Source organism: Telmatherina bonti (genome assembly GCF_933228915.1).
Source record: "Telmatherina bonti genome assembly, chromosome: 4".
Taxonomy (NCBI): domain Eukaryota; kingdom Metazoa; phylum Chordata; class Actinopteri; order Atheriniformes; family Telmatherinidae; genus Telmatherina; species Telmatherina bonti.
Genome location: NC_136622.1, coordinates 24013952 through 24024887, shown reverse-complemented (window position 1 = coordinate 24024887; position 10936 = coordinate 24013952). Strand labels below are relative to the sequence as shown.

Sequence of the window (10936 nt, the reverse complement as noted above, 5' to 3'; positions counted from 1 at the left end):
CATTACCTTTTACTGGGAGGAATTTTAAGTAGATATGTTGTTTGTTTCCTGAGGAATTCCTTAAGAAACTTTCTTTCTTTTTTTCAGCCCCGTCTCTAGAAAATTAAAAAAAAAAAAAAAAAAGTATTCATATAGCTTATTCTGAGAAAAAAAAAAGCCCGTGTTTTTGTGAATAGCATTTCCACTTTGCGGTGGGCGATGCTTCCTCTTTAACGTGAGAGCAGCGAGGACAGAGTGCCGTTGAAAGGGGGGGAGCGCAGAGGGATTGGGCGAGGCGCGCGAGAAGCTTTTGGTATGCGCTGCAATACCCAGCTGCAGCCCACGCATCTCAACTATGGTGAATTATGGTGAAATATGAGAGACAAGGAAAGAGCCGGCAGCTCGAAAACATTTAGTCGTGATGAGATGACACAGCCGCAGCAGCGATTAGTCAAATCAGAGAAGAAGGACAGATATGAAGGAATAGACGAACGACCTGAAGGCAACTTAAAAGAGGAGGCAAACTGGATAAAATACATGCGTCTGTGCGCCAAGAGAATCGCGGTGAATCCTTGCATGCCATTAGCCTATCTGAAATGATGCTATTTTACTCCTAAAGCTGATGATATGCTGCTTTGTTTAGTGCATGGAGTCTGTAGTGGCTGCTGTTCATGATTCACACAGGAGAAGAGGCTGCAAATGGCTTGAGCATGTCTGGCACCTGCCGTTCCAAAACTATCTCGAGCTTTCCAGTCAACATGTCATGTAATGCTTGATAATCCCAGTGCATGAGCTTGGTTGCTTCATGTCAAATCTCTGAAAAAAAAAATATATATATATATATATTCCTGTCAAAGCCTTTATTGGGGGACTGTTATTATTCCATGGAATGGGCTGTGGACATGAGCATCTGTTTGTTACTGATGTGCATCACCGGTGTATTCACGTGGATTTTTTTCCCATAAGCAAAGACAAATAAATAATCAAGCAAACAAATAAAAGCCACAAAGGGTTAAGAAATCTCCAGTCGGAACCTGATTAGGTTTAAGCAGGTGATTTCGCCTTTTATCTGCTGAAGCATGCGTGTTTGTGAGTAAAAATGCTCTCAGCAGCGCTCCCTGCGCGACCTCTCTTCTTCAGTCAGTCTGCAGTTAACATGAAAGAGGATAACATTTGCTGACATGCAGTAAAACATGTTGTTCTGGAGTAGCGGGGTCGAATTAAACTGAGTATTTTCTGATTGGTTCGAGATATACAAATATACGTTTTCCCAGATTGGTTTCACTCCCAAACTTGCTTCAGTCCGTAGTTTAGCTGCATCACATGTTTCTGTTGATCATTGAGGGACAGAGGTGAAGCATCCCCACACCTTGTCCCCCTCCTAACCTCCTCATGTTTCCCTCTGTCGCCTTGCTGCAGAGCCAGAGCTAAGGGTGATTTAGAACTGACAGTAGGGAGCTGCTTTGACCGAGTCTTATTGGACCAGACACCTTAGCTGGGCCAACAGAGGACACATTCAAGCATCCCTTACAAGTACCAGAACAATTAGGTAGGGAAACTAATAGTTTTGTTCAAACACTGCTTTTTTACTGCATGTCTGCATGTCATGTAAGCTGCAAACTATTTTTCTGTGCAGGAACTGTTGAACATTTAGCTTCAGACCACACAGCTATATAGCGGGCTGGGTTTTGTCAGTCTGTTATTACAGCTGTTCTCAATAATCTAATTGTAAAACTTTCAAATTTGACTTTATGTTGTTTTTGTGTCAGTTGTGATGAAGAATGTTGGTCACGTCACACATTAATAGAGAAGATTTATTTCAGAGCTTTCACAGAGCACTCAGCAAATAATCAGATCTGTCCATTATAATTGCACCCTCTGAGAGTGGATGCAGTATTACTGGCGAGTGTATTGATCCTTCAGAGTCTCATATGAAAGAGAAGTCATAACCTTACACACAGACACATTGGAGCCAATGAGGCTTCAACAGTTCTACGTAAATGAGCCAGCTTGATTTGAATATTTAAGTTCTCTTGCTCACTGTTTAGTATTACAACCAGCAATCACATTAATACTGCAGCTTTCCTCTGCTTTCTATCCCTGTAGCTGTTTGCAGGCAGATCTGCCTGTATCTGAACTCACAAGTGTGTGGAACCTTTATATCCTCCTGGCCAAACGTGGCCCCACCTTGTCTGAAAGCTGCAGGCCCTATCTCTTTCCACCATGACGGTTGCCACCAGCGACCCTACGGATGAAGCAGCGGCACATCCAGGTCAGCCTCATGAGCAATATGACCCAGAGCCAGATCACGAGTGTTGTGAGAGGGTTGTCATCAACATCTCTGGCTTACGCTTCGAGACTCAGCTGAAGACGCTGTCTCAGTTTCCAGAGACACTGCTGGGTGATCCAAAGAAAAGGATGAGATATTTTGATCCCCTGAGGAATGAATACTTTTTTGATCGGAATCGACCAAGTTTTGATGCAATTCTGTACTACTACCAGTCTGGAGGGAGGCTGCGCCGGCCTGTTAATGTGACACTGGACATCTTTTCTGAGGAGATTCGGTTTTATGAATTAGGTGAGGAGGCTATGGAAATCTTCAGGGAAGATGAAGGTTTCATAAAGGAAGAGGAGCGACCACTGCCAGAGAACGAGTTTCAGAGACAAGTGTGGCTTCTATTTGAATACCCGGAGAGCTCAGGTCCAGCTCGCATCATTGCCATCATCTCTGTCATGGTGATTCTTATCTCTATTGTCAGTTTCTGTCTGGAAACACTGCCAGTTTTCCGCAACGAAGATGAGGAGATTTACAGTTTTCCATTCCAGCCAATGTCCAACTCCACCTCTACTTATGATAGCTCACCATATTTTACAGATCCTTTCTTTATTGTGGAGACCCTGTGCATCATCTGGTTCTCCTTTGAGTTCTTAGTCAGGTTCTTTGCCTGCCCAAGCAAAGCTGGATTTTTCGGCAACATAATGAACATCATAGATATTGTAGCAATCATTCCTTACTTCATCACTCTGGGCACAGAGCTTGCAGAGAGACCAGAGGACAGTCAGGCAGGCCAGCAGGCTATGTCGTTGGCAATTCTTCGTGTCATTCGTCTAGTGAGGGTGTTTCGTATTTTTAAACTTTCACGCCACTCTAAGGGGCTCCAGATCTTAGGGCAGACTCTTAAAGCTAGTATGCGTGAGCTGGGCCTACTAATCTTCTTCTTGTTTATTGGTGTAATCCTCTTCTCTAGTGCAGTTTACTTTGCAGAAGCAGACGAGCCACATTCCCAGTTCAGCAGCATTCCTGAAGCCTTTTGGTGGGCAGTGGTTTCCATGACCACAGTAGGCTATGGAGACATGGTCCCAACAACTATTGGCGGAAAAATCGTGGGATCTCTTTGTGCAATCGCTGGTGTGCTGACAATTGCCCTGCCTGTGCCTGTCATTGTGTCCAATTTCAACTACTTTTATCACCGAGAGACAGAGGGAGAGGAGCAGGCACAATATCTGAATATCCCAAGTGTGCCTAAAGCCAGCTCAGCTGATGATCTGAAGAAGAGTGGTCGGAGTGGCAGTGGATCCACTCTGAGCAAATCTGACTATGTGGAGATCCAGGAGGCAGCAAACCACAGCCTTGATGATTTCAGACCAGAGGGCATGAAAACAGGAAACTGTACCCTGGCCAACACTAACTATGTAAACATTACTAAGATGCGTACAGATGTATAATGTCATCTAATGTGGATGGTAAACCTCTGCTGGGATTTAAAGAGATTTTAGAGGATGAATCAGTTTATTCCTCTACTGACCATGTTTGGCGCCAAGTATAGGCGTTCAGAGCAGGGCGAGAGTGAGATGAACTTTGAAAAAGGGTCATGTTCCCTCACAGTATGTTGACCAGTTGGTGCATATCTTAAAACTGCCACCCATCTTATTTAGGACATTTTGAATGTCTGCATGGAGTAAGTCTTAAAATACCTACAGTATGTGACAGTTGTTCTGCTTGCATTATTAGCCAAATAGTAGCCATACGAGTACTAATCAATATTAACAATGTAAAGGGACCACCACTTTCTACCTTAGTGCTCACACTGCTGCAGAGTAGATACATGAAAATAATAATTGAAATGTGTTGTTTTTTATAGAAATGTGATTAAAACAGGTAATACCATCAGCACTCATAAGCAGCTTTAATCTGCTGCTTTAACTGCCAAGGTCCTGACTTAGAGAAAGACAGAATCACCAACATCGCAGTTTTTCAGTGAGAGGAACTGCGCAAAAGAGAGACAGTACCGCTAAATTTTTTTTCTGCCAAAAGGACAATTTTTTACCTTTTATGTTACTGAAAATGTTGAATGCATATTTTGACACTCAGTTTATCTTTTTCAGTATAAACTACTGACATCTGTGGGGACCACTAGGCTGACGCAGTGTGCTGAAAATCTGTACCTCAATAAAATATCCATGTTTATTCATTATGGACCCCGTGAAGACTAGCTCGACCCACTTTGGAGACAGCTAATGGGGATCCTTTTAAACAATAAACAGTTCCCCTCTATTTCTCCTCAATCAAATCCATTGCAAGTAAATTTAAAGTATCTATGTTGTATGTAGACACTAGCCAAGACTTTGCCTTTTTGTGCTCTTATCAATGGGAACAAGCAGAATAACAAAAGAAATGTCTCTGAACATACTGAATGTCTTGGTTGCTTATTAATGTCTTTTCATATAGTTTTAATGGTTTTTATGAATTTTTTTGTTGTATGATTTTTTCTAAATATATGATGTACTCCTAATATATATTTTGTATAGTTAACACATCCGGTGTTGAACGAATGATAAGAAATATTTTCATTGTCGTGTTCAGAGTGCCTATTGCACCTTGCTCTTTAACTGTACCTTTAAGTGTCTCTCAAGACTGATTTTGACTTTACTGCCCAGCATAATGTTGTTGTTCTTGACTTCATATCACTTAATTTTACAAGGAGATTAATGGGCATATGGACTTTAGTAAATTAGAATCTTTATCTGACGCTCATATTAACACAGTCTAGGACTTTTTTTCACCTGCAATGTTAACCAGTCTGATGCAGAATCAGTTTTGTGTGCTATCAACGCTAAAAGACTAAATTTACAAATTTTCAAAAGCATATGGCCAAAGAAAGAGTTTGAAGGTTACTTTGACAGTATTAAGGTCTGCAACTTGTATTACTACATTTTATTCAATATAAGAACTGACATGTGTAAAGCTACAGTAAGTTTTAAGCTTCCACCAGTAAAATAATTATAGTGGTGACGTCAAATATTTTGACCATTTCAAGGTGATGCACCACTTTATCATGTCATGCCTAATTCCCTGTTTATCTCCCTCCGTAGGCAAGCTTCTAAAATCTTATTGCTTAGATACCTGTGAAACTAATTTATCTTTTTACTTTATGATACCACATGTCCATATGTTGAGCTATAAAAAATAACACATCTGTCTCAACTTGTCTGCAAGTTCACCTGTCATTCCACTGTACCATTTTGCAGGCATATAGTAGGTAAATATAGAAGATAAGGTAGCTGCATGACCTTTGAAATTGTAGCATGCACAAATATGAAAACTATCTAATAACTAGTTTAAAAACAATATAATCTTATGTCTTTAAAAAGCTGATACTTGTGTTGTAGTCCATGTGAAGTTCTCATTTATGGAGGGCTGCAGCACCATGAGGCATCGTATGAGCCATCTCTGGCACCCTGAAGATTGAGATGGTATCAGCATAGTTATCATTGGAGGAAACAGAGACAATTTGAGAATGTAGCATTTTGTAGAGAACAGCTCTAAATTAGCTGACTTCAGACAATTGACCTTTAATCCTGTAATTCAACATGTGGACAAAAACTAATGTGGTCAGCAGTCACAACCCAGTAGCCATGTGCCATGATGAAAACACCACAGTTTTTATCTGCTGCCAGACCAATGGATGCACAGAAATTCGTAGATGTGTGTCAGAAATTACTCTGCTGATTGCATCAGAATGCTACAAGGAAATGTCTGAGTGCCACTGCAGCTGATATGTATGTCCACACCTTAGTGTGTTATGTTGTCTTTACATTTGTGTGTCATGGAGTGAGTGAGTGATAGGCAAATTAATGCAAGGCAAGTTTATTGTATAACATTTCATGTATAAGACATTTCAAAGCACTTTACACTAAAAAAATAAGAGTATTCAAGCTTGGTGCAGGAAGCATTAAAAAGAAAACTGAAAAGAAATTCAGGAAATTACATAAAGAGAAAAAACAAACACAAAATCAAAATAAAAGTCTCAATGTAAAACACAAAATCAAAATAAAAGTCTCAATGTAAAGAATTAGCACTGATATGAAACACCGCAAATAAAAAAGTTTTTAACCTTGATTTAAAGCAAATAGATTATGAAGAGGAAAGGAAAGCTTTTAGATAAAAAAAAAAAAAAGTGTGTAGCTTTTAGAGACATTGTTATAGTAGATGCTCCCTTGAACACAGGCTCCAGTAACAGTGGTGCTCTTTATGTTCTATTGTATTTGATTACATGGTTTGCATTCAGTGCGCTGCACATTTTCAAGACAAGCTTAGGAAAATAAATTTTGAGATAAATTTTGCAAGTATGTGTTGATTTTGAGATAAGCTACATCATCATCCAGGATGAGTTAAGAGAGGAAATGGAAGGAAGAAGAGGAAACAATTGGAAAGAAAAATATGATAATGAAAGTAAATAAACACTGCCCACATCCTCCTTTGCATTTCACTCTGTTGGCACTTGTATTTCTCTGATCTGTCTTTGTATTCTAGAGCGCCAATGTCATGTTAAGCTTGTCTTGACTGCTGTCCTTTCAGTTCTCATTACCAAGTACACAGCTGAAGTGACACTTTGTCAAGACAAAAACACTCTCTTTGAGAAACCAACAGGACAGCACATCAGGATCTGAACAGCAGAAAACACATCTTTGCTGCACAACACAAACAATTGAACATTTAAACACACAAACGCAAGCTGAAAAACCTAAGGTGTGTTGCCTGTGTGTTCATGTATACAAACACTGCCTGTGAACAGTAAACTTATTGGGCATGTCTGTTGCTTTGTCGGACCTCACAGCCACAACGGACTTCAACCCACTGCTGATGGGTTTGCACTCCTGTAGCCATGTAGATATATCTAAGAGTTACAGATGCTTTCAATGATGTCTAAAAATGCCTTCTTCTGCTTCTGCCATGTATAGAATTCTGTGTTGTAGTGGAGAATTGAGATGTATGCTTGCTGAATACCTGAACCTAAAGTAGTAGTAAATATAGGTAAATTGTTTGACATTGTCTTGTAACACAAAAAAAGTTCTCAATTAACATATATCTATGTATATATATCTATCTCTTTCTCTCTCTCTCTCTCTCTCTCTCTCTCTCTCTCTCTCTCTCTCTCTCTCTCTCTATATATATATATATATATATATATATATATTTATATATATAGATATATAGATAGATAGAGAGAGAGACAGAGAGAGAGAGAGAGAGAGAGAGAGAGAGTTTTTTTTTAAGTTACAAGACAATGTCAAAGTGTTCTTTTGTACCTTTGCTTTCATCTTGTTTTTCCATTTGAATGTCTCTCTTGGCTCGATTTAACCTCATACAGTACAGGTATTGAGGAAATACACATGCAAGCCTTGGTTAAACACATACATTTTTTATGTCCAATCCATTTACTTTATGTCCATTCACAAATATGTGTAAATGAAATATAGGTAATCCTCAGCTTCTTGACTGTTTCTCTGTCTATACTTGCTGTCTGTACAATACCTGTCTTCTCTTTAACTGAATTGAAAGGCATGAACTGGGAGGTATACTGTATATTAATGCACAAAATGTAAATGCTTGCAATGCTCTCAAAAGGACTAACAAGGGATAAAAACTGATCAATTGAAAATAACTTCAGAGAAGAGTGTCATTACTTAAACATCTTTAAATTAATAAATTATTATGACAAATAATGGTCTCCATATGATAAAATGGTCAAAATAAACTTGGTGATAACTTTAAGTGAATGGTGTGGTTATGGTGATCCTCTACTGATGTATCATGATTTTTAAAATGCATGTTCACATTACCTATATGTTTATAGTCACTGAATATAACCTGTTGTGGAAAGACAGTGCACTTTGAAACAAAAAATTAACCAAAGAGTGCACATAATATACAGCAGAAGTGGGTAAAAACATGACTGGAGCAGCTGCTCTCATCTCCACTCCAGATGGTACATTTGAATTGACTATTAGATAATCCTAGATAGTCTTGTGCCCCACTTCTCCGGTTATGTTCTCTGTGGATTACTGAGAAAGCAAAGTGGCCTTTTTTACATATAAAAACTTACAAGAAGAGAAGTGAGGAAAAGTGAGGCAGCCCTTGACGCATGGTTCAACTTACAGTGGGAGAAGTACAAACATTCCTCAGTGTCAGGGGCATTTGGTGAAATCTAACTTTTCCTAGCAGCTGATTTCTTTTTCTCCTCCTGCTGTCATCACTGTCTAGAGTTGTTCTTGTTTTGCTTTCCATTATTTGCCCCTCTCATATCTCATTTCCCACACGGTTTCTCTTGTGTTTATCACAATCCCTCTCCAGCAGCTCTAAGCATCAAGCTGATACACAGTAGGTGATCTGATTCTCCTCCCAGACATTTATTAGGTAGAGAGCAATACGCCCTCTGGACATCTCAGTTGTCTGGGTTCCAGTAAGCTGCTGAGAACAGCAGTCCATCAGCTTCCAAAATAACTCATGACTATTTTAACAATGTTATAATTGAGAATTTTTTTTAAAGAGACCTTATTATGGTAGTATACATTTTCTGTTTAATTTTACCACACAGTGTTTGTAGGTATCAATTTAAAAAAATAAAATAAACAGAACTACTTGTTCCTGTAGTGTGAAACACTACCAGGCCTCTCAAGCGTATAAAGAAACAGTGCTGATATGAGGCCCCCTGCTGGTTCTGCTCTCTCAGCTGTGTCAGAATAAATAGTCACAAAGCAGCTAAAATTAATTGAATATATATCCCCAACTCATATGATCTCTAAATTGTGTTTCACGCCACTCAACAACCTGTCAGACACAGAAGTCAATAGTGAGCTTTGTGAAAAAGTAATCATACTTTCTATAAAAGTTATAAATGATCAGCTGATGGTGGAATGTGAGACAGTGGCCCGTTGTCTGCTTCAGGACTACAAAACAATTCACAAAGAATGTAATCAGCAAATATGTTACACATGTCAATATGTAGTTGGAGAAAATCCCAAACTACAAAAACTGCAGTTGAAAATCCTTCCACGGCAGAAAAAGGCTTATTATTCATGTGGATTTGGGTTTTGCTACTTTGCCAGCCATCTTGCTCATACAGATGAGGCTCTGAATGCAGGGAGGAGTCCAGTAAAAACATGATAGTCTTTCTGGATGGTCAATATCACAACTATTTTTTGTATTCTAAGCCTTTCATGAAGTTGCTCTCCCTGCAAGCACCAGTTTATTTACAATTTACAGGCCCCAAGAAAATGAATAAATCCTAAAGAATTTATCTGGTTACTTTTCTAGCCAATTCCTTTCTCATAAATCATTTTGATTAACTCAAATATGCCTGTGTTTTCTGTGCTATATGAAGCTATACCCAATAAGCCAAGTGAAAGCTAGAAACACTTTCCAGTGAGAGCTGATTTATAGCCTAATACTTGGTCCACTTAATGGCCTGTCAGCCTGAACTTTCTTTATAGCATATTTCTTTCAACAGGGGAAGCCTGTGTACTTGTGTATTCATGGCTACATGTAAAAGGGGATGCCCTTTTGTTTTTATTGTACATTTATTACATATTTCAATAGCAGTAGCTTTCCTTTTCCGTTTGTTCTTACATAACTTATAGACAGTTAAAGGGCAATATGCATGGATCTGCAGACAGCCATAACTTAGATGACCATTAGTTTTGGGTGACTTACTTTTATTAATCAATAGGCAAGTTTTTTTTTTTTCAAACTTACTGGTGATGTCAGTTATACAAAGACTTTTGCAATTTCATTGCAGGAGGACTGAAAAGATTGTTCAATGTTTGAGAAAAGTAGAGATGTTGAGAGGGAAAAAAAAGAAAAAAGAATGCATGAAGATCAACATTTTTATAGTGTTTGCTGAATTATCTGAAATTGGGCAGATGAGTTTTATTATATTGTAAATAAAATACATATATGGTGATTGCTTTCATGTATAATTACTATACAAATCATCTATTTAGTAAATACCATTACAAACGCAATTAGTAGGCATTTTGTACTGACAAAGCGACTTTCTCTCCTTATCATGAAATGTTCCCATCATTTATAGTTCAATTTAATAAAGCAGTCATGTTTGAGTATCAATTGCATAATTTTAACATTTAAGTTTGATATACTATGTATGTGAACCTGTCCTCTATGGTACTAAAAAGGTTGCCATTACACAGAAATACATCTGTATTTTCAGTCATGTTGTAGTAACATAAATATTAAGAGATAATTATTGATAAGACAAAGTCTAAAAATGAAAATTTAATCAGTCGTGCACTGAAAAATAATTTGAAGTCTATAAAACTCACCTGCTTTCATAAATTAAATGAAAAAGTAAAACTATTTCTGTGCAGGTGGTGAATCAAAGAAGGAACACGAACACATATTTTGAACCATATAAACTGAGTAAAATCTGATTGTGTAAAATGTAAAAAATTATGTAAAATGAGTCTCCTTTTAGTCATAGCGTTGCCCTTTTTATTTCTGCCCCCAAGTGTCCAATAAATATATTACAACACAATGCTTCATAGAGGAATTGATTCTGCACATTTTGTGCAACATTATATAACTGTGCAACAAGTCAGGCACCTGTGATACTACATGTGTATATTTTTCTTTTGCTTTCTCTTTCCCTTTTCTTTT

The 10936-nt window shown here is 38.2% G+C and overlaps 1 protein-coding gene across 1 annotated transcript; it reads left to right on the top strand.

The window, feature by feature from the left end:
* Positions 1–2202: 2202 nt before the first annotated feature.
* On the top strand, positions 2203–3705 carry kcna2b (potassium voltage-gated channel, shaker-related subfamily, member 2b; the record flags this gene model as incomplete). The annotated part of the gene is made up of 1 exon (XM_079239461.1): positions 2203–3705. The coding sequence occupies one exon, from the start codon at positions 2203–2205 to the stop codon at positions 3703–3705; it is 1503 nt and encodes a 500-aa protein (XP_079095587.1).
* Between the last annotated feature and the right edge of the window lie 7231 nt (positions 3706–10936).